Here is a 25,010-nt window from a genome sequence, read left to right as displayed (position 1 = left end):
GGTAGCAGCCACAGCACCAAGACTACCTTTCCAGGATTATTTTCTTCTCCCAACACCCTGCTGCTCTAAGCAGCTGCCTAAAATTGGTCCTACACTCACCTCCCATTAAAATCAATGGGACCATGGCGGTGAATAACTGTGAAGATTTAAGCTGATATCAGATATAGAGTGGAGGTTGAAGCCATGTGAACTGGGCGTTCCTGTCTGCAGAAGGCAGCGTGAAGGCAGGGGGAAATGCATGAGTCTTTCTCTGCAACATCTTGTTATTCTGGTGCTGCACCTGGGGGAAGGCGATGTGGCCTGTCGCAGCTTTAGCTATCACTACGCATGGCTTTGCTTGCCGAACTTGGAGCAGGTGTTAGGGAAGGAGCTAATACAGCTTTGCTACTTGTGCACACAGAGCAGGGAGAAAGGTTGCACCACATCTGCCTATCAGAAACACTCAAACTGCTCCTGCCAAATGTCCGCCCCCTCCTCTCCCTGCGGTAAGAGCTGTGACAAGCACCAGGAGACGCTCATTCCTGAGAAGACTTTATCCCCATTTAAAATAAGTATACCTACAGCAATCCTCTTCTTTCCACAGAAATGACATAGCCTGTYGGTGGGAAGAAATGTCAGTGATGGAGTGAGCGCAACCATGCTCTTCCAGAAACCCTGTCAGCCCTCCTGGACCGCCGGAGACCTGGCTTAGCCAGGAGCAATCGTAGTAGTGTAGATGTGCCAGCTTCACAACAGCAGGTTTCTTCCCCCTACCTGTCAGGAGGAAATATGCCTCTAGCCTCACTCCTGTCAGATATGGGACATCTGCAAATGTAACGCCCACCCTCTCGGCTACTGGCAGGCTGGTAATTTCCAAAGCTGAAAGCAGGAGTTTTTTACTGATCGTGCTAAAGAGGAAGGCTATCAAGCTGGGAGCTGACACAGACTCACATCCTGTGTCGAATGGGCAAAGAGGGGGTGCGTAATGATTTACAGATTGCCATACTGCAAAAGTACAAAGGCTGTTTGAAAGCAGGCTGTTTGCTGTGTGAATCATATGCATCCCTCTTGTCCCACCATGGAGATCAGTAGCAGGGTGTCATCCCCGTGACCCTCAGCTTGGAGCTAAAGGAATAGCCCGAGTTATCCTGGACCAAGCCCTGGACGAGGACTCCACACATGTTTTTTCACTCTGAGTTATACAGTTCTTTTGGAGGCAGAAGTAGACATCTGATAATAAGGAACCCAATTTTCTCCCTGCTTTGGGAGATGTGGGTGATGAGCTGCATGTAGAGAAAAAAAAACTTCCATTTGATTGCTAGCTCTGAAAAGCACAGTGGTAAGGAGCTACACCGGGGATTTGTGATGTTGGAGACAGGGCTTCTCCTGGGCAACAAGGCCTGCAGTAACGTTACAGAAACTCCCAGGTAACTTATGTAAAAAGTACGGAGTGGGAAGACTGTTCAGCAGATATCTTTTAACGAAGTAAGTTCAAGGCTGTAGTCAGTAATAAGGAATAATAAATTGCACTTAAACTACAGTTAGAAGAAGTGTCATTTCAACCCCTAATTTCCAGTTTCCTTTCAACAACAGCCCATTTGATAAGAAAGCCTGCCCAACTTGAAGTGCATCTCTTTTTGGCAGGTGGTCCAACAAATAATCGTTCAGTGGTTTCACTAAATAACAACTCAGCACTCTTTCGAAATTCTTTCGACTCTGTTGATCTGTCATTGGGTTACACAACTTGTTTTTTCATCAACCCACTATGAAACAGTCAAAGAATGTTCAGTGTTTATACTATTACATTTCACTATTTGTTTTTGCAATCAGATTGTAAGAAAAAGAGGTTGAAACCATACTCTCAACAATGTTGCAGATACCACTGATTCATAAGAAGCTTTTTGACACACTCTGTTGACTGCATGGACTTAGAATGGATTTATTTGTAATTTACTCCAATTTGATAGGAAAATCAGGCCATGAAGTTACAACCTGAAAACTGAAATTAAACAATCAGTCCACTTAACTTCAGTGGGACTGGAGTCAGTTTAGGAAAGATACATGTGGTCTAATCTAGATTTGTCTCTGTACTGCAAAGCTTAGGTCAATAGTGCATTCTTTAAAAAGACATTTGAACTGAAAAGAAAACATTTGATTAAATAGAATAAAAATGAATGGCAAATACTGTTACTCCTGACTACATCCAATAATAAACTATTACTTAGGATATCTTGGAAGTTTCTAGCTTCRAGGTTGTCAACTCACAGTGCACATTTACACATTGATATAAAAAACTGTTCGTACTTTCTCAGCAGAAATAATTTAACAATAATTATTTTGAGGTTATTACTTCACCAGTTACAGTTGAGGAGGTGTTAATTGGTCAACCACTTACTCAAACACCTCAGTAAGTATAGCAGGAAAAAACACAGAAGAAGGAAAAAAAGGACAAAAAAGCTACATCTTAAAGAACAGAAGTAAGATTTGCTAAAAATCTGAGACAGACCTTGCAAATGATATTCAAACAGCTAACAAAAGATTCCTCAAATATATACATGAAAAGCAAGGACAGAACACAGAGGCGGACTCCCTGCGCAGTGAGGATGGGGTGCAGGTTAAAGGTAATCCAGAGGAAGCCCCAGCCACAGAGTAAGGACACTGCCTCCGTTTCCTGCATGAGTCATAAGACAGTGGTGGCAAAGGCATCTTTCTGGGAATAAGATTTTGTGCACAGGAATGAATACAGCCAAAGGAGATGGAAACCTGAGCAAAGTCAGTGAGCTCAAGGTGTGGGTGCAAGTGCAATGAGAAACCAGAACTGGATCATCTCCATTGCAGAATAATGGAAGAACTGGCACATGCAATCACAAGTCCAATGGTCAGGACAAAAGGATATTAATGAGGACAGAAAATAGATAAACTAAAGGTAGGGCTAACTAACCTCATTTTTAAAATAAAATAACCTATTTTGTAGACAAAGGACATGCAGCAGATCTAAGCTCTCTGAAGGCCAATAAAGTATTTTAGGTAGTTTTACACCAGAAATTACTAAATCAGGGGGATGGTAACGAATTAACTAAAGGGAAAATGACAACAAGTTGTGCTAAAAGACAAGCTATAATGTTATGGTTGGGGGGAGTGAAGTTGCAGAAAAGCCCCCAAAAGATTGTTCTCATGGAATATTTTTAATAAATCCCTTGAACAGTAAGATTTGGGGAAATAAGGAGGTTGTGAGGCACTGTCAGTAAAGTGGCAGACTGAACTATCATACAGGAAGAACTGGATTAAACAGAACAAGGCGTACAATCATGCAGTTAATTAGGCTAATAAATGTTTTTGTCTATAATGTGGGAGTTCATTTGCTGAAAAGCTGCAAGAAGGACATACTTATGTATATCAGCAAATCACAGGATGACTGTGCTACCAAGGTCATGTGCACGGGAAAAAAAGAAAACGCTATTTTCCAATGCAGCATATAAAGTATTCTCAGCAAAGAGAAGGAAGTGTTAATGCTATTGTACAAAATTTTGGAATGCTGTGAGCACCAGGAAGCCTGTGTGGTGCTGGTCAGCTGTCCCAGAAAAATGAATTAGAAGTGAAAAAGATGCAAAGAAGGGTCACTGTGGCATCCAGAGGTTTCCAAGCCCTTACATTACTGCAAATGTATAGTGATCTTGGCATAGTTAGCCTAGCAAATGAAGATGCAGGTAAGATTTTTTCTATACAATAATGTGATAAACATCCAGAAAGGAGAGGAGACACTCAGCTATGGGAGAGTGCTGGACCAAGAACAGATGGATGTAAAATGATCATGAGCAGTGTTAGGCTGGAAGCTGAAAATGCAGTTCTAAGCCTCAGAGCAAAGGTGTCCTGAAACAGGCCTCTCAATAGCCTTAGCAAAAGGCAAAAAAAAATCTAACTATTTAATCAAATTTTGGAAGGGATTATATAGCATAGTTCCAGGACATAGCAGGAATCTTAAGTTTTATAAACTGGTCACTACCTCCTGAAAGGCCTACATTGTTATAATTTTGTACACATCTCCTGCACTAGATAAATCATGATGTAATCGTAAGTAATATATAGATTAGCTAATTCCTTCTACTTATGTAAATTGGTCCTTGAATATGCTTGCATAATACAAGGATAATTTATGGAAGCTCTTTTGTTCTAAAGGTTAGACAGGTGCCAGTGTCTGCTTCATCAACTTACTGCTGCAGGCGTGATTCTCTTCACAGTCTCACTGTTTTACACCTAGCTAACTCAATTTTCTTAAGCAAAGTTAACTCTTCATTTATACCAGTGAAAATCAACCCAACATCTCCCTTTGGAGCAAGGATAGGCTTATTTTAATGTTTAGGGATTTTCTGTTAAATATTAATGCTATCATTTGGAGGATGTGTTTAGAGACATCCATCAAGATGGGTCCTTGTTCCACCAGGCTTTTCACAAACATACAGTAAAAGCTATTTAGAGGTGTGACAGTTTTATAATCTAAATAGATGGGATAAATAAAAGACAAATGAGAAACTGAGGCTGAGAAGAAAGATGTTCTCTCCAAGGTCACACAATACATCAGTGGCAAAAAAAAAATATCTGTCACTAAGTCTGAAACCAATGTGAGGAGAGGCAGGCTCAGGTCAAAAAGGAGCTTCAGCAAAGATGAATGTACCTATATGTTACATTTATAAATGAACAAGTATGCATGATTTCCATTTAAAATTGGCTTCTAATAATAGTGGGATCCTCTAGGACAAAACCCCATAAGAATACCAGACTTCAAAAAAATTACAATAATTAACTTTGCATTTTACACCTTAATTCTAACATGACCAATTATGTAAAAAAAAGGACAATTTCATATATATTCCCTTATATATACAAAAGGGCATTTTGTCAATAGTCTACAACTTGACTTGCACCTTCACTATCAGGAATTCATATTTACAATTTTGAGAGGTTGTGCCAGTCTTTATAATTCATRTTTTGGAGCCATGATAGTGACAGTGCTGTCCCAGCATCACTCTAGTCACATTACACAGCTGATCCTCACCACTGCTCTGCAAGGTTCAAAGGCTGCCCCCTTCTCCAAAGCTGTGCAGCACCTCATCTCTAATGGAACCAGCGATTTTCTGCAGTGCAGGGATGGAGTTTGGGAGGCCCAGAGGAGATCCATGCCCCTTTCTGCTGGCGAACTGTCCTGCAACGACATCCTCTGCATCTGTCCCTACCTGCAGGATGGAAATCAGAAGCACATCTCCATCCTGCAAAAGGGGCACAGCAACTACGGAGACGAGAGGAGCAACAGCAGCAAGCATCGGCAGTAGATCCTTCCTTGCCTGGTCACCAGCCAGTGTAAGACCTTGGTGCTCCCAGAGCACAGAGCTTTCTCAATGTTTTGCACTTCCTGGAGCAGAYGAAAATTGCTGCCTTTCCCTTCCACCCTCACAGAACTGGCACATTCAGCAATTGCCCTATACGGCCATCTGTGTTTCAAGTAGGCTTGTATACTGCTTTATAGCAGATGCAAACCCACATTTGTTTAAACCAAAGTAGCAGAGCTCTCACTGCAGAGGCTGGAATATTAGCATCAATCACAAGGCAATGGACATTATTGGGCAAAAAATAAGAGTGATGGTCCATGATGGAGGATAAATTAGAGAGGAATGTAGTATACATGGTGACATGTCTCTCTAGTTCATAGCACACGTATGTACGTAAAACCATAATGTAATGAACACAGCAAAATATTTGATGGTGAACTAAGCTGAGAAATCATCTGACAAATTTATATCACATGCTTACCTAATTCACCACTCTTTCAAGCCCATTACTTTCTGCAAACTCATTAATCTAACTCTCAAACTATAATTAATACCATGTGCTTACGTAGCCCATCACTCTCTACTGATCCTGTCACTTCCTGCGTACTTATTAATCTACCACCTGGACAATAACTAACATGACCAGTCCTCACTAAATGAGGAATTTTTGCTCAAAATGGCAAACATGAAATATGAACCTTTCATTCCATGTTCATGTTTTTGACTTAGTGTGAATTTAAAACTTGTGTAAATGCAAATCTACATGCAGTCAGGGATATATATGTGTTACACATACTATATGAAATAAAGTATTAGTGATTTTCAGTCTTAGTAGATGTACATGAAGTTGGAAAAGTTAAAACAGACTGCAAGCTTTGTAGCAAATTAGAGATTGATTTTTTTAAATGCACTGCATTCTTCCACTGAAGGTACTCTAATGTCTATTGATTAATAACTAGATTTTAAAAAATAGCCCCCTTTGATAAAGTCTACTGGTTTTAAACAGCTGTTGTGTTAAGATTTTTCTTAAGAACAAAGGTTGACGGTTAAGGTTTCACCTCTTCTGTTAAAAAGAAATCAATATTCCATAACCATTATACATTCTCAACCAGAAATTCCTGGCTTCAAAATGTCTGGAGTATCTTTCAAATTTAGTGTCAGCCTTCTTTTCCAAATATCTTTTCCATTTAGGTTTATAGATTTGTATTAAAAAACACCCTATATATCTGGTTTTGCCATTACTGTAAATGTCTTTAAAAAAATCTTAGACTGATGGTTTATCCATTTAGTATTCATATTATCTGTAGAATATTTGAAAGAAGAAAACATTTTACTAGAACACTTAAGTTATTTTAGGATGAAACAGCAAAGTACAAGTTCCTCAAATGCAAGGGCTTGTCTACTGGAAACGCTTTGTGGTTCTCCTGTCCATGTTTCCTAAGTGAATCCATATGTGGCATGTCTTGCAACCATTACAAAAACGTCCAATTTCACTAGGGGGCTCTAGCAGAGTGTCCAAAGGGGCTGGATATAAAACTTGGATAAGGCTTTTTCTGCCATTCAACTTCATATCAATTTCTACAAGAGCAAAAAAACGAGTGCAGCAATACTTTGATATGATTCCAGAAGCGTTGAGTAATCAAACATAGAGGCCCCTACACTTGAGTACAATATGTGACTTGGGTGAACTGTTTACACCCATGCTATCTTGCAGAGGTGTGAGTTTGAGTGACACGCACTGCTTTTCCGTCCTCCTCAGGCAGATGCCCTGGTCCTCTCCTTAACATGCCCACACCTGGCATTAGAGAGGCTCAGTAAACGTGGGCTCGGCTGAGTTTGAAATTACCCATTTAGTAGCACAGAGACAACTTCTATATATGGGCACTGCTGGGTGAGAGGCAGGCAGGACTGACCTCGTGCTAGCCTGCCTGTCCCCCAGGAACATTGCCAATTACTATCCTGATTATCAGAGTTACAGAATTGGCAGTCGTTGATTTTCTGCCTCGGGAAGCACTGGAATTAAAATTGTTCAGCAGAACTTTGGCATGGGTATTTGGTTAGTTATTTCAACCTCTAAACTCTTTAGCCGTATAAGTTCAAGTAAGTTCATGTTCAAAGGATCACTTAAAAATACACAGCTAAAAGTTAAAAGAATAGCTGGAGATTCCAATTTCTAAGGATTATTTCCTGTTTACTTTTCATACCATCTAGCTGAACTCTCACATTTCATCTTGGATACTGGACTCAACTGTCTACAGAGGACATACTTAGTTCCCTTACATTCATACACACAAATGCAAGATGGACTCTATTTGCTAAAAAGGTAGAGCAACAAATGTGAGGAAAGAAAGCAGTCTTGGGAGACACTGAAGGGAGCACAAGGAACTTCTTTGTTCAAGAGCGTAGGAATCAAAACACTGAAACTGCTGTGGTATTTTGGGTATTATCCAAAACAACAGAGTTGCTAGTGAGAAAATGAAAACTGATATATTTCAGTTGGACAGTTTGTACTTTTTATGCTACATTCATACACAACAATCAAAAGGCAAGATTCTGGAGTCTTTACTCAGCCTAGCTTGTCACCAAGTTAGGGTTTTACACTGCTCATGAAATAAGTAACATTTTTGTTGTCGCTTTTAAAAAAGACAGATTACATTCAGCCATAGGCTAGAGGAAAAAAAACAGAAAAAAAATAATAAGGGCGTTTGTTAAGACATTGACCTTTCCAAAAGGAGGACTRCAAGGGCTTGAGAAACGTCCAGAAGAGAAGTCCTCCAAAACGCACTTAACTATTATCAATAGTAGGGTTTTCCATATGCTGCTCTGCTTGCACCCTTCATGCTGCCACTGGCATATTCCTTCTGTACCTGTTATGCAGAAACTATTCAAGACTGACAAGGAAACCTATTTATGCATACACAATGATTATTATGGTCACAGAGTTTTATATGTGAATATAAGAGGGGTAAGCGTAAAGCTAGTTGTGTGCACAAATAGTATTAGGGTAGAATATTTTTGTTGGTTCACCAAAATAATTCACCCTTAAAGAGGAAGAATACACGAACTATTTGTAATAAAGGCTTGAATCGAAAAAGTTTTGCACAAATGTCATTGTTAATAAAAATAAAAATTATCTATATATGAATTGACTTTAAACAACAAAGTTCTCCTGAACCGTCAGAGGGTCTTCAGAGACTGCAGGAAAAACACACTAATATGGCAAATATTCTAAATGCCCAGAATAACTCTTTTTCCATTTCTGCTTCGAGTCTGTCATCTCTATCCATCCGCCCTTATCCTAAGGCATTAATGAAACACAAAACTTGTTTCAAATAGGGATGGGTGAGCACTGTACTTTGAAAGCTATAGCTAACTAAACAGAGCCCTGACTTTGATTAGTGTGTAAAATGCTGTGCCTACATGAGTCCAACCCCACACTGACATAATTATTCTGGACCTTGTCTTCCATTTACAGCTGGTAAAAGTACATAAGGCACATGGAAAAGCAACAAAACTAGCATATCTGAGACATTCTCACTTGAACATAGTGAAGTCAGTATGACCATTAAGTTGTGAAGGCTTCATTTACAAATGTTACATTTTCAAAAGTGTCTGAGTCACACATGATCCTAAAGGTAATTTTTTTATCATGTCCACACGATTCAAGAATCCTGTTTTCCAAAACCCTGAAGATTGTGCAAGCACAAAAATGTGGGTCGTTTTCACATGTGACCCTTCTGAGCCAGCAGAAGAACATTTTTAATACTATTTATTCTGAAACAACAATGCTATCTCAACCTATTTGATAATAATTTTCCATGGCTCTTAGTATAAAGCTAACAAAAATAACCGATAACAAAAAAAAAAATCAAAATTGCATTTGCAGCTCCTCATTGGCATCAACCTATTATCTCAAAGTTAAAAGTTATGGAGGAAATCATGAGAAAATTCTGACTGACCTGCAGAGTTCTCAGCTGCTTTATCTGACTTGGAAAAAACTTTCCCTATATTTCTCACAGTCTTTTCTAATAGAAGGTTATTATGGTTATTATCTGTTTTTAAGGAGATCACAAAAGAAAGAAGGCAAACAAGGTTGGGGAAGGGAAAATAATATACATTTTTTCTGTTAATATATACATTATTGCTATCTATTAGAACCAGAGGTTTATTTCGTTGTACTTTAAAAAGTTATGGAGGGAACTGGAGATACGACCTTTTATTATAGTGCTGTTTTTTAATCCACCAAGTAAAGGGATACAGAATGCATACATGCATCAGGAAGATGTGGTAGAAAATGATGTATAAAAAGGAAATAAATGTGCAACGTCTCAGGCAGGCCAGCTTACTGTGGGGGATATCACTGAAGAAAGAATATCGTACTTAACTGAGAGTGGACAGACAGGTGGCAAACACGTATCACAGAATCACAGCATGGTTGAGGCTGGAAGGGACCTTTAGAGATCATCTAGTCCAACCCCCCTGCCCAAGCAGGGTCACCTACAACAGTTTGCCCAGGACCATGTCCAGATGGCTTTTGAATATCTCCAAGGATGGAAACCCCACAACCTCTCTGGGCAGCTTGTTCCAGTGTCTGTAGAGGTAGGCAAGCGAAGAAGAGGGCAGCAAAACAAAGAAAAACTAATCTTTGGCCCACAGATCTCATCTCCTGTGAGATTTCAGAGCAAGGGTGGATCAGGCTTTGCTGAGTAACCAAGGGCTGAGGCTGCACGCTGTCAACAAGGCATTCGGTGGTACTCCAGGAGGTGCGGGGTGGTTACGTTGTGCAGCGCGGCTCTTCCCTCCTGCCAGTCAGCGCGCAAATCTGGGTGAAAAACGCCCTGTCCATGCGCAGAAGGCGGCAAACTCCCCTTTGCCTCCTCCTCAGCACGGTCTCCACTTCCCTCTGTTATGAGGGATACTACCTGGTGTTAAATTACACATATATATCAAGTAGGACCTTTCCTCTGAAAGGAAAAACTAATCATCCAGTAACAAAATTTAGCCTATTCTTATAATTAAAACAATGAATGAAGCATCAGCATTTTAAGCAATTCAAACTGTGCTTGCTTTAAGAGAGTTCATCTTTATTCACAGAGAATAACACAGCCTTAACAAAATGTTCTCCTTCCTGTGGCAAGGGGAATGTAATATTTATCAGTGCTGGCTTCCAGTGGGACATCACGCACCACAATCAATCATCTCATAGCATATTGTGAAGTAAAGTGGTGACAATCTAGATAATAGCACAGCAAACTAAGTTACTAGAACAAACAAATAGCTAACTGGATTAGGAAGTTCCCAGTTCCACTGGGCTACCAAAACTCTCATCTTAAATTCTTAAATTCTGCCAACTTTGTCATCATCTTTTCTTTTTCTTCTTTTTTATCTTTTTAAAGTTATGTAGGTGCCTAGAATAGAGTCTACAGTTAGGCATGAATCTAACGCAATCTTACAATGCATGTAGAGCCTTTATTTCCTTTCAAAACAAGCCTTTAATTCTGATGCCTCTTGAGTCTTCTGTGTAATGATTCTCTGACTACTTTTCTGACATTTTTAATAAAGAATTGGGCTCTGGATGAAGTCTGGGGATTGGCAGTTCTTCTTTTTCGCTATTACACTTCTTCAATGCTAGCTGCCTTATGTCCATTTATTAAAAAAAAACCATATTCTTGGGAAACACGCTGGAAAAACTTTTAAGTGAAGAGACTAGAACTGCTACAGACAACATATGGAGGTAACCCACAAAGGCAATGACATTGAACTGAAAAGTTAAACCACTTACCCACTCTCCCTCCGCTTTTCCACATACAAGCACACATACTTTCTTTGATACAATTCTCTGGCAGGCAACGAATACAAATTTAACTCAGCATATTGAGGATGCCACTCACTTTAAGAATTATTTTTCTCTTCACAGCCCTTTACCAAACTATTTTCTCCTAATACATCCAATTACCGCACCAAAATACTCACAGCTACTAGTGCTGGAGAAAAATACTTTGCTGAACAGGGGAAAACCTGGTAGAATAGAACTGAAATGTATTGATTTATGGTAAACAACAGTTTCAATCAAGGGATATGTTTTTGCTGGGACAGAGAATAAGGTACAATATATTGTGTGGTTAAGCTTTTTGTTCCTTGGCTTGTGCAACATTTTGCCTAATATGTGGCATATGCAACAATCCTAACTTCTCCACAAAAACATTTTTGTGTATTATCATTAGAGTTAGTTGGGGATCTTCTCCAAGAATAACTTTTGGCAGAAAATGCTTTTTGTCACACCAAATTATCTTTGGAATAATTTCAGTTTTGTGGAAAAAAATCTGGTTTTCAGTTTGGAAAACTATGTGATGGCTTCTAGGTTGCCCATGTGAAAGTCACTCAAACAATTTTGTTTGCTCTACAACTCTACAACAAAAGTATTTCAAGTAGGGCTGCTAGGGGTTGATACCCTGTCTCCTGCCTGAGCATTGCAGAGCTCAGGCCTTCCCCATCTGCTCCCATCCCTTCACAAGCCCTGCACTGCCCATCCAGCTCCGCAAGCTGGAGGGCGAGGCAGTGAGGCTGAAGGCCTGATTCCTTGCTGTTCTGGCAACCAGATTAGGAGGCTCTTTTCCAGTTCCTGACATTACATAAAGAGCCTTCCAAGCGGGGAAATTTCCATTCTGATCCTTCCCAATTTCACTTTCTTCTGAAATTCTTTTGCAGGGAATTCTTTCTTCCACACTAGTTAGGACTGGGCTTCCAGGAGACATTCAATCACACACTATGATCATTGCCTGCTTAGAGAAAACTGAAGAACTTGGCTCCCAAGAGCTGAGGGATGTGGAAGTGGACTTCAAATCGGGATTAGAGTCCTGTGCTACTAAGAAGACATGTAGGGTAATTATGTCCACACTGCTTTCTCCCACCAAAAAAAATGCTAGTAGAAGTTACTCTACCATGAAATCAAAATATTTGAACGCAAATGTGAATAATGGACAATCCTAAACCATACATCTTCATTTTAATTTTACTCTCCTCATATAAATCAGTGCACCCATGCTTATGCGGAATACACATTTAAATTTCAATTAACACCACTCTTAAGTGGATCCATATCTGAGAAATTGATCAAATCTAAGAAACAAAACTATACACCTAAAGCAATCTGTGCACAGTGGGATTCAATCTGTTGCTTTCTTCTGGTATATGCTAATATTTAGGCAAAGTGTGTCAAAACTCTTCTGTGAGGTAAACAAAAATTCACCTCCACTACTTCTAAAGAATGATGCTAAAAGTGTAATGCAGCTATAAGTAGTAGTTATAAACTGATGAAGGATGAAGAAATTTTATTCAGAAAAAAGAGCTGACTGGCCAAATCATAAAGCGGATCCAGATTTGGCAGAGAATCTGTAAGACAGCTGCGCTTTACCCTATTTCAGTACTTGAAATACATTAATGTAGCATTGAGGATCCTTTAAAGTATATACGACTACAAAGGGCTTTTTTGATGGATAAGCATATAAGGGAGGGGTAACGTGTTGATCCTGGCAATTCAAAGTATGCAGGAATGCAGTTATCTTGCAGTCCCTGAAGCAAAGCTTCAGAAACTACACTTTAGAGCTTGTTATTCTCTTATAATCAATGCAATTATATAACATATTACCCATCCTCCCCTTTTCACTAAATCAAATAGTATTCTTTAAAGAAGCAGGATTTTTACAACGGAGGGTTCTTGTCAAAGGGAGCAGCTGATTGCTTTTACATGACCTAGGATTTTGTATGTGGCTGACAAGCAGAGCGAGGCTACGTTGTAGGCACTTTTAGCTGGATATGAACAAGTATCTACTTACTGTTGGTTGCATAACATATGGCGGATGAGGCATCCATGAAGTACTCTGGACCTGCATATCAAAAACTTTTAGTTAGCACAGAAAAGTAAAAAACAGAACTCCAATGATTTATGTGAAATTATTCTTTCTTTTACAACTATGGAGCTAATTCTGGTAAAAGACTTAACTAATGTAACTTAAGGCAACATTCATTTATGCTTCTGAAAATTATTGACATAGAAAAATCCTTTCAAATTTATTTGATAACTTTTCCACTAAACTCAGAAGTCTGTGAGACTGCACCACGTCTAAGACCTGCAGTGTTCTGTCTCATATAGCAGTCTTCCATGTTGTTCTACTTTTTCATTTGTATTTTGTTTGCTTTCATCCATCAACGTAGTCATGAACACATCGTCCAACTGACAGTGTACCAGACATAAAATGTTCAAAGTTTATTTTCAAAAGTATCTGTATATACTTTCAAAGCCACAATATTTTCAGAGATCCCAGAATAATTTATCCCATTCAGTAAGAGCTGCAGATCTAGTTCAAAGCTTTTGAAGCTTATTCTAATTGAAAGCTACCATGTCAAAGCTGGCTTAAGATGTCCCTGCCCTCCAGGGCAGCTCTTACCTTGGCATAGTGGGGTCCATCCACCTCACTAAAACCTTTCTTTGTTGTTCTGTCTTACTAGTGACATCCAAAAAATTTCATGGATATGTATATTTTTTCCAACACTTAAACGCATGCCAGACATCTTGTGCATTTGTGGTGTCATGTTTGARTCTCTGTTCCCTCTTGTGCTAAGCGTGGATGGCCCACATGTTAGCACGTGGAGGGCATAGCTCAGACCCAACCCCAGGAACTGGGTGTCTTAGACTCCTTTTGCACCAATCCAGGCATCACAGCACACAGGAAGGATACAAAAATACACCCATGCTGTGGCCATCAGTGGAGATTTCAGTGGCTGGCCACGAGCTCAAAGAGATGGCTGGGTGGCATCTCAGATTGAGCATGAAAAGGGACGCATAGGAGCAAGTTACATGGCCCCGACTCTCCAGATGCCCTGCGATTTCATTCATGAAGCAAGTTTTGAGAATTAATTGTATAATTACAGTGTGCTTCAACACTTCTTTTTATGATGAAGTTGAATGAATTAGATTTTTTGTTGAAAAATAAGTTCAGTGCAATAACTTTACAACCAAAATCAGCTGCTACACACAGTGTATAGTAGATGCGCACACACATTTACTACAAAATTTTCTACTGTGAATCCCCACTAGAAAAAAAACATTCTAGCTGCCACTGCTTGCTGCTGTTCCTTGCTCCTGGCAGTTCCTCAGCTGTGCCAAAGAAAATGTCTCTGGTCTTCAACTGTAAACTACATATGGAAAATGATCTGGGTCTTAAAAAAAAAAAGCTAATCAATGGTTTATATTGCAGACACATCAAACCATGAACTGATGCAGAGGGGGGCAACTGTGAACTGTGGAGCAGGGAGGAGAGTAAGTGGCTGCATATGAGAAGGAGGAACCTCTTAAGCCAGCTTTGCTACTGAGAAAAGTGTAGGTGAGTTGCATTTGGATACTTCTGACACTACCAGGTCTTCTGAAATTTTAGAATTTATGTTGCCTGACATACTGAAATTTATTGAACTTATCTCATCCAAACAACTTTTGCTTGAGAAATGCTACATAGCCTTCTAAGATTAAAGAACACAAAAGTTAAGGAAAATGYCGAGAATAATTCATCTTTGAAGACCAAGTTTAAAACTCAGTCAGCAAAATGATTTTGGGCACAACCTCCTAGCATTACCTGTAGATAATGGCATACCATCTCAAAAAAATAAACAAACAAAAAAACCCAACCCCCCAAACCATTCTTAACATGAAAAACAATCCACCATGCAGCTTGGCAAGTTTGGTTGACTTTTCTCAGGTAGGACTCAGGCCTGGAAGAGCAGTGATGCTACAGGACAGAAATAACTGAAATGGGAAAACATATAGGCAATGACCAGCTTCGCAATGAAAGTGGTATGTTCCCAGAGAATGGCTAATAATAAAACTATACAACCAAGTTCTGACTTCCACCTCAGCAAGCCAGAGCTGGGCAATAATTTCCCAGTGGAGACCTGTGAGCGATATGCTCAAAAGAGAAGCTCTGAAAGACAAAATGTGTGGGAGACTGAAGAAGGACATGAGGACAATTATCTCAAAGTATCTTGCTTTGTTAGGGATTATTGGATAAAAATGAATGTTGTTAAAGGATGCTGCTACTAGAACAAATTCAGCTGAGGTGAAAAGGTCAAAACACAATGCAGTCAACATAAATTATACAAAGATGCATTTTATAAAACTTTTTGCCAATGAAAGGAAGCCAAAATGACAACATTTCATTAAGGATGACAAGCTTCTACTGTTGTCAACTGGAAATGAAGAAAAATGCTATTTACTGATTGAAATAAAAAAATATATATATGATGGGTTTTATTGCTTAGTGTAAAGAACACAGGAAACACTCGAAACCCTACATCAAATGATACCTGAATACTACTAAAAAGCCTTTTGTTTAAAGCGTGATTCAAGAGTGCAAGCACTCACACAATTTTCTATGKCATACCCTTTGCCTTCATCCACATCCAAAACATAATTAAATGGGAAACATAGCAGACAAGTGCAAATCTGACGTACCTGATATGTAGAGACAGGGGAAGCAGCGATGAATGGCGTGATTGATGTCTGTGGAATCATGCGGTTTGTTGCAATACTGTACGGTGAGGAATAAAATCTGCAAACAAAGAACAAAAGGAAGATTTTTGAACCTTTTGACTGCTAGACTCTGACTGACTAATTCACTGCCTCCCAGGCGAAGACAAAAGGAATCTACCCAGGTAATTATGACCATCTATTTCCAAAACCACAATAAAAAAGACATGATGGCTCCACTAAGTATATCTTGAAAATGGAAAGGAGGAGGAATATTTACACAAGCATATTTTTTTCACTTCAACTAGCACAAATATAGAACTTCGCAATATAAGGAGTAATTATTTGAAATGCAAAGTCAGATGATTTTCCAGAGTGCTATCTAGTGATGGGAAATTTCTTTCATGATATCAAAGACAATGATACTGATTCATTTATACATACAGTAATGTTTTMTTTTCAGATCTTAACAGTTTAGTGTTTCAGGCATATATATGCCTGAATTATTTTATTAAGGGATGGCTATAGAAACTGGATGAAATTTTCATATTCATCTTAACAGAGAGCTAGACACCTACCTTTCAGAGAAATTTATCAAGAATTATGAGTCTAAATGCCCCAGGCAGCACTGAAAATCTCAAATTTAGTTGTTTTTATTTCCACTGTTGCATGTKATGATCAAAAGTTGTGCCATTTCTTGCTTGATGGTAATAAATGCTATATTTGTTCTCTTTCCCTGTGGGTTAATGATTATTGACAAAATTATAATTTGAAAAATATCACTACTGGTGCATTGTGTAAGTACTTAACATGTGTGTGCTTGCAAAGTTTTTTGTATTTGCCCTTTTTTCAGTTTTAACTGTAAGCCAATAAAGAAAATTGCTTAAAAAAAGAACATTTATGGGCTTACAGCTACCAGAATACTAATATCTTTGACTTCTAAAAGAGAGACAAATATACTCCTGTGCAATGGTCTCTTGTCCCATTTAAACTTCATGCAGACTGTTCTCATACAGCATGCGCCAGTCTTAAAAGCAACAGAAGATTTTGCACATATGCTCTCTCTGTAACAGTGAAGCGGACTGCACTCCCTGCCTCTTTTTTTTTTTTTTCCTCCCCACACTGAGGCAATCAACAGTAGCTTTCCATGAGAGCCATGCAACAAAAAAATTATTACTGGTGTTTAAACAAGTGCTCCATTTCCTGATCGCCCTGGCATCCTGGATTTAGTACTAATCAGTCTAGTTCAGACTGGATGTATTCATTCTAGATGCAGGCTCAAATAATCACTGAGTTCACTCAACCAATAGGCTTGGAAAAACAGGCTGCCGTTTTTGAAGGTTGGGTGGAAACATCCAAAGTTAGAAGGGGAGAGGGAGACAGAGAAGCAATCATTTGTTTTCTCTATTCCAAATAAGATTTTAAGATGCCAAAAGCAGCAGGTGGTGTCTGAGTGATTTTTTGTTTAATAGAAATATATTGCTATTTTACGAACATTTATCTGCCCTCACAATGCTCACACAGAGACTATTTTAAAATTGTGTCTTTGTCCAATTTTGTATGCATCCTTTTACAAGAAGTTAGCGGTATTTATATCCCACTGCTTGTATCAAATATACCTCATTATTTTCACTCCAAATTATTTTGGGGGGATATTTTTTAGCACTGGTCGGGTTTGTCTATGGCATTAGCATGATGCACATTAACAATACAGCCCTATTCTGAAGGTCTGTTCCCAGATGAAGGTTAAGCTGCAAATGAAAACAGTCAATGGCCAGCTGACAGACAGAATTTGCTCTACAGGTAGAACATACAATAGAAATTATATATAAACCTCTTGAACCGAAGGACAGGATAAAAACAAAACTCTTCAGAGAAAATAACACATTTTTGTTCCTTCGGTTCTAATTCTACCCATCAGGCGGGCACTGATGCTCCACTCCTGAGGAAGATGAAACGCTGCCACTCAGGTACGAACCACTCCGACAGTGGAGAGTTCAGCAGAGAAACAACTTTCCATTTGAAAGTAGTGCTGATCTTTTGGAATAAACTCTCCAATAAATCCAAGCAAATACTACCAAATTTACAGAAAATGTGTGTTAAGCCAAGAACTTGACAGACAGCTAACCATTGCATTTTCAGCTTAGAGGTGGAGTTATCTGAATAGTACATAAGCTTGTAGAACGTACGCTCTGGTAATGTGAAAAATACAACCCTTCCAACACCCCTGCCAATACCATTTATCTGTCACAGTTTGCAACACTCTCAAATACGCATCAAATAAAACATATTATCAGGACACTCAGCTATATTGTGAAAATACCTGCAACCAGAGAGTCAAAGAAGAGAAAGGAAGGAAATGTGAGAACATCCAGTTCATATATTTCAATTTTAATAGTCATAAATCAGTTTTAACAATGTGAGTCACTGTGACAGGGCGCAGGTCAAACATTTTATAATCAGAAATCCCTTATGCTTGGAGACAAAGCTTCTCCTGCTACAGTGTCACTYGTGCTGTAACAGATCTAAAAAAAAAAGGACTTGCAAATTGCCTAGGGGAATTCAACAGCGCAAAAACTGAACAAGTATATTCTGAAGCCCTCTCTGCCAAGCTTGAAGGCTACTAGTATGCTGAGGACAGGGCAGGCGCTGCTGCCTGGGACACCCGGGCTCACATGGAGCCTCCCCAGGAGTGGGAAGTTCAAGCTGCCAGTGTGCTGCAGGCAAGCACGGCCTGGTGGGTCGCACTCACTATGAGGACTTGAAATGCTCTCATCCACGAGTCACGGAGACATCTCATCCAAATTTCCTTTACATACAATTAGGCTAATGTCCAGATACATAATATATCTACATTGGCATAAGTGACATGGTGGGCAGCTCAGAAAAAAGATAGAAGGAGCAAAAATGAAGGTGTAGCAAACACCGCACTGCCCCAAGAAGACCTCTGCAGCTGCTGACCTTGCCTTAGCATGTTTTATGCATTCTGGCCTTTGGATTACATCAGCAATCCTTTAGCCTCAGGGAGAGGTGCATGAAAAAAAGATGCATGCTGCAAGTAAGTCCAAGGGAATGCAGGATTCGCAGTCAATATAATATGGACATTGGAAAGAGAAATGGAAAAAGATATGAATTATGCTAGCTTTGACTCATTTTAGACTTATTGTTTGATTAGATCCCCAAATCTCTTGGCATTAAAAAGTGCAGTAGCTTGTACTGTACTTTGAGAGCTGCAGGTTTTGTGGTAGTTGACCTGTGAGCTCTGAGGAGAGCCCTCCAAAAGACTTGGCCACATTTTCCGCAAACATGGTTTGCCGCCATATGTTGCAGCCTGTGCAAAGTTTTTTGCAGGTGCAAGCCAGTGTCCTTGTTCCTCTACTGCAACTGCATTGCTAGAAGCAAAAACGTACAAATGCAGGTGACAGGAAAGAGGCAAAACGGACACTGCCCTTGCATTAAAAAGGGACCTTTTTGGCATGTGTGGATTTCATAAGCCCAGGGGAAAAAAACACTGATCAGGAGGAGGCAAAAAGATGTTTCTGGATGTTCATGAACAGTTTATAAAGGGCTTAAAAGAAAATATTCTTAAGAGACCTTAAAAGAACCACRTTCACAGCAGATCATTAGGCACACACAGGCAATGCTGTAAGAATAGTTTCTGTTGCTTAACAGACAAAGCACATACTCTCCCCCACACACATCAACCCTCCCTCCACATTTGGGGACCGCATTATCTGTAGCGTCTGGTTGCTATTTGCCTGCCAAAAAAAAAGAAAAAAAATCCATACGGTTCCCATCCTATGGGGGAATATGCAAGCTTCCACACACAGTCTGCACAAGAGCGAGTCCCTATTTGCACAGCAATAAACAACATTTGCTCATGCCTCATGCCTGCAGGCAGTACTGAAAAAGTTAGATTCATAAATAGTATCCTGGGGCTCACATAATGTAGGAGTATTACCAAGCATTATCAGAGCAGCAATTTTCCATTGCAATAAGCCACAGAGTCAGATGTTTGAGATGAAAAAGACCTATCTGAATATTGAGTCCATTGGCCTGCAAATGCACAGTACAGTCCCCCAGATATCAGATATTAAACTGATACAGTACATTGCAATTTTAGTCAAATGGCCAAGAGGACTCAAGCCTCAGCAACATTTTAAATGAGCATCTTTACTGTGCAAGTACAAGAGCTCTATTTTGTTCTGTGTATGAGTGCATTAAACCACTAAAATAATATTAATATCACAAATTGAAAAATCAATAGCATATTACAATAGGTACGCTACTCCCCAAAATAAAACCTGAGTACCTTTGCAAATGCAATTCAGGAAAGCCTGATTATAAAACAAAAAGGCACAGAGAGATTGGCATGGGAAAAGACCTTATCTACTGAAGTGTGCTGTTACCACTTCTTCGTTAACTCATGCTGCAGTGCTATGGTACACTATGGGCATGATTCTCTGCTCCATTATACCAGTTTTACACTGACGTAACTCTGCTGGATGCTTAAACAGTTACATGGGCATAAAAACAATATAATGGAAGGGAGAATCAAGCCTTAAGACTTAACAGACTCAGAAGAAAATTATCTATGCTTTTGTGGAGAAAAAGCCTTAGCTATTTTTAGTGAGAGCCTCTCTTGCTCTCTTTTTGTTTTATTCCTGCCATAGATTTTCAAAGAAAATATGCAGTTATACCATAATAAAAGCAATAGTACTACACTGTGAGCAATGAGAATCCCTGCCTTTTCATCTGAAGAACATGGAAGAGTCCAAATTCTTCCCTGAGGTTTGGTTATGCCCCAAACCAAAACCCAATATAATACAAGCCTCTTGAGGAGTCTGGAATTTTAAATATCATCCTGCGATACCTGCAGCTGTCTCTCTAGTGGGCCTCCACATATCCTGTGAGGACTCAGCACCTTACATATGTCAAAATGCATCAAAGACATCCATCAGTATTATACAGGATTTTAATAGGTGCTAGCATGTGCAGTCAATTTTTTTTTTTTTTTTTTTTTGGTTTACTATTAACTCATTAACTCACACCTCACCTGAAACTTCCCTTTGGCTTAGGATGTGGTATCTTCACACATCCCTTCTCCAGCCCTGGTACACTAAGCTGCATGCTGGTTGGCACCAAGTTACTCATGCTTATCACAGTATGGCAACAAGTCCTTGTCAGCCACATACAGTGCCAACACCTGCTCAACCTGACTGAACCAGAGATGCTTGCTACAAGTAGCCTTAGTTTCCCAAATCTTTGGGTAACATTGCTCCACRCAAACCGTAGCATCTTGTTCCATCCTACTGCAGAGTATTATGCAGCATCTTACCCACATGGGTACACAAGCAACACAGCAGAACTGCAAGAATCAACTTTGTGCTCACCCCTAGATTGTCCCCACTGTGAAGAACAACTTCTTTCTTAACTCAGTTTTACTGAGCTTTAAGTTAAACTGTTTTACTTCATCCAGCGGAGTGTATAAGAACCTTTAGCTCTCCTATACCACGGTCACACATCTGCTATGATACACATCTACTGTATTTCTGAGCAACAAAGCACATTTGCACATTTTACAAGCAAAGCATCGAGGTGCTCCCAGACTTAGCTAAAATAAAATCCATGAGCCAAATTTTTACTGTACTTGCAAGTAAAGAGGCTTATGAAAAATAGTAAAAATTTATAACTATAGGATATATACATACTATTAAATAAATGCTTGGGGAGCTAAAAAGAAATAATGTAATCAGACAGTTCTGGTGATCCTAAGGTGACAGCATTTTTGAGATTACACCAGAGGATGGAACAACAGTTGTGTAACTTTCTGTGGGCAAATCGATGTTTTCCACATAGTAATAGTTTCTCCTCATGATACTGCATGCAATCAAAATCTCACCATAAGAGCATTTTGAATGAGATGGTTTTGTCCTGATCAAATTGAAAATATTTGGATGATCTAGAAAAATGAGATATGTCAAAGCAGTAATTATCATTCTTAGAGCGATATCCAATGCCGTAGTTTATTTCATGCTTTACAATTTAAAGAACATTTAAAAAACTGCAGAGCTGAAATTCGCCATTGGATACTATTTCTTTTCCCAATGATCCGTGACGGCATGTTCAAACAACGGAGTGACCTAAACACCTGAGCAACGCTGGGTACTCTCTGATGTAAGTGATGTCTGGGTCTCAGACAATTTTCATAATTTCAGAAAATCATTCTTGAAATAAAGTGATAATAATCTCAAAGGATCATTCAAATTACAATTTCCAAAACACTCACGTAACTGACATACAGGAATTCCCTTGAAATAAAAGCCAGTTGCCTGGATGAAACACTAGTGGATTATGACCTAGCGATGGTTTTATTTATAGCCTATAACGTGTTACCAGCTGAAAAGTATGACGATAGCATGGGAGAAGGGATAGAGAAGGAAGACTTGTCTGGGCGATCTGACCAGGGAACCAGAACCAGAAGGATTCTGAAGTCACAGTCTTGAAAAAAAATACTCCTTTTTTCTGAGTTGCTCTGCTTTGGCTTCTTTCTCCACAACATGGGAATACAACAAGTCCCACAAAGATACTGCTGGTAAAAGGCAATTAAGTAAAATATGCTAACTATGATTATTGATTTTTTTGAAGCTACTGAGAAGGTTAGTTTCTTTTTGAAATGCTTCAACTAGCAGTGCTGTAACAAACACTTAAAAAATAAACCCATTCTCCTCTATGTCAATACATTCTCCCCTTCAGCTGGAGAACACAGATGAGAGTATGTATGGAATATGATAATCATATCAAACATCTTTCTGATCAAGAGTGACTGCCAAAGAGTTCAGGGCTGAACCTCTTGCTTCTCTTTAAATTATTGTTAACCTATCTGAAAGGATATCTAGATTTCACAGATCTGTTTTTTTAGCTCATGAAATAATTGGAAATGTAATCATGCAGATAAATAATACAGTGATGTGACTTCTCTGCTAAAATTGAAAAAAGTTCTAATTCTTTATGTCGGCAAGCTGAAGATGAGAAATGAAAAAGTGTTGTTCAAAATTCTACCCCTAAATCACATCTGCTCACACACTAATTTAAGGCTTTCTCCCTATTTGGCATTTCTATTCAGACAAAGCAATGGAAGCCATCCAACCAGCAGAGAGAACCCAGATTAAGTAAYAGCTCTATTATCCAAAATATGCTGGAATCTTTGATAATCATTTTAACAAAAGCAAAGTCAATAAAGGGAAACTTTATTGGTTTCCGCTTCCTGACAGAGAAAGATTAAAAAAACAACCACTAGCATTTGCCAAATAGAGATGGAAACTATTAGGAAAAATAACTTCCCATTCAAATGGGTATTACAAACAACGGGGCATAAAAACAAAAGGAAAACTAAAAGACCTGACAATATACCATTACATGCTTTAGACAAATATGACTGAGTGAATTCGCTTCTGAATAAGTTTCACCACAGAAAGAGAAAACAGAAGATGGCATTCAAAGTAATTTTTAAAAAGGCATAAGAAAGCATGCATTCCTTACCCATTCTGTATAGCAGCTGTTGGATCGTAAGTCAAAGCCATGCCAGCCTGCACATAGTTAGGGAAGAAAAACAGATTTTTTTACTATTACTGCAGCAAAAAAAAATGACATTAAACATATTCTAAGTCAATATGAATCAAAACTGAATGAAACCTAGATGGAGAGCTAAAATCCTCCAGGGAAACTCAGATGGTCCAGAGCAGCATGGAAAGTTTGGTTACCTTCCCTGCCTGAGATATCCCTGAGAAACGGGTCAGTTCAGTATGTTGGTCATCATCTCCCCATACCACCTAGGCCAAACTGCATTTTTGTTGCACCAGTATCAACCAATAACTCCACCAAGATCAATGGATTTACATCAGATTGCGCAGCAAGTATAACATGGCAGGGCCAAATCCTATTATTCCCAGTGAGAGAGGTAGTTTGCAAATATTGTAAAACCAACTTCAGAGGAGTTACTCAGGAAGAGTCTCATCTTTCCTTCAAAGACCACACCCTGTGTGACCCCAGCTGTCTATGATTTCCCTGGGCTGTCATGGGTATTTATAGTTAATTCATATCTGTGAGACAGGTAACAAAAACTGGGCTGTGAAGCAGAAAAGAGCAACCAAGGGAAAACCCGTTTGAGCTTTTAAACAGGGTTTTTAAAATATTTTAGAGGTTTGGACAGCAAAAGAATTTGTTAATGGGCTACTCAGAGCCTTTCAACTGCAGTTCACCATCAAGCAGATGGTGACCTGTGTGAAAAGATTTGGCAATGTCAAAACAGCATCTAGTTAACAACTGTCACCACCACCATTAGCAAACACATCCACAGGCAGAGCAGAAATGGCAGGGACAGAACAGAGATAGAGACTGAATTTCCCACCACAGCCTACTCCTCCGGTCATGCCAGTTGTTCAAAGATGACCGGTGCAGCCGTGTGCGAGGTACCAGTGCCTTCCCAAGAGTCCACTTTAATACGCAGGACTGACAATCTCTCCTCCCACAAACACAGCATTTGCTTTTTGTCTTCCTTTTTTTCCTTTGTGAAACACTTTTCAATCTATAACTCTACCAAGAGATCTGAAGGTTTCACTGTTGGCATGGGAGTGGGAGGCTAGAGGAGAGGGGCTCCAGCAACGTGGGGTGCTCCTCTTGCTTCAGCTCTTCCAGAGACATTTAGGAGCAGCTGAAAAATGGACATGGCGCCCACCCACCCTGAGGCACGGTATCTCTTTCTGCTTTTCCTACAGATCACATATTGATTGAGACATGAGACAGAAGCATTAGCTTCAAGGGCAGCTGCTTTACTAACCATGCGGCAGGGTCCACGCTCTTGATGAGAGCTTTGAATGCCCCTGGACCCATCTACCTAAGTACTTTTGAATAATGGCCTCTGCCCCCTTCCAGACGGCTGCTCGCATGGGTCAGAAAAGCATGGAGGCTTGGCCTGCTCCCACAGCCCTAGTGACAGGCAGGTCCAGAGCAGGAGCACTCCTAGAAAAGCCAGGCTGACCTAGCAGCTGCCCACCAAGCTACAAGGATGCTGCCCGAGTTTCCAGAAGCCAAAAATCACTTCTGATATGAATGYGTAGCCTCCACAGTACCGTATCTAGGCAAAAAAGTGATGTTTTTGTCATTAGGAAATCTGTATATTGTTCACA

General features: G+C 39.5%; 1 protein-coding gene across 3 annotated transcripts in view; it reads right to left on the bottom strand.

The window, feature by feature from the left end:
• RBMS3 (RNA binding motif single stranded interacting protein 3) overlaps positions 1 to 25,010 on the bottom strand; it is a 440,168-nt gene that overhangs the window by 52,884 nt on the left and 362,274 nt on the right. For all 3 annotated transcript variants that reach the window (XM_026064203.1, XM_026064206.1, XM_026064204.1), the window contains exons 8-10: positions 23,365 to 23,411; positions 15,808 to 15,904; positions 13,139 to 13,189 (exon numbers count right to left, since the gene is read on the bottom strand). In XM_026064203.1, coding sequence (XP_025919988.1) covers positions 13,139 to 13,189; positions 15,808 to 15,904; positions 23,365 to 23,411 — 195 coding nt within the window. The remainder of the gene's footprint in view (positions 1 to 13,138; positions 13,190 to 15,807; positions 15,905 to 23,364; positions 23,412 to 25,010) is intronic.

The sequence above is a fragment of the Apteryx rowi genome, unplaced genomic scaffold (assembly GCF_003343035.1).
Source record: "Apteryx rowi isolate R43461 unplaced genomic scaffold, aptRow1 scaffold_210, whole genome shotgun sequence".
In the NCBI taxonomy this organism is placed as follows: Eukaryota; Metazoa; Chordata; class Aves; order Apterygiformes; family Apterygidae; genus Apteryx; species Apteryx rowi.
This window is presented reverse-complemented; position numbering and strand designations above follow the sequence as displayed.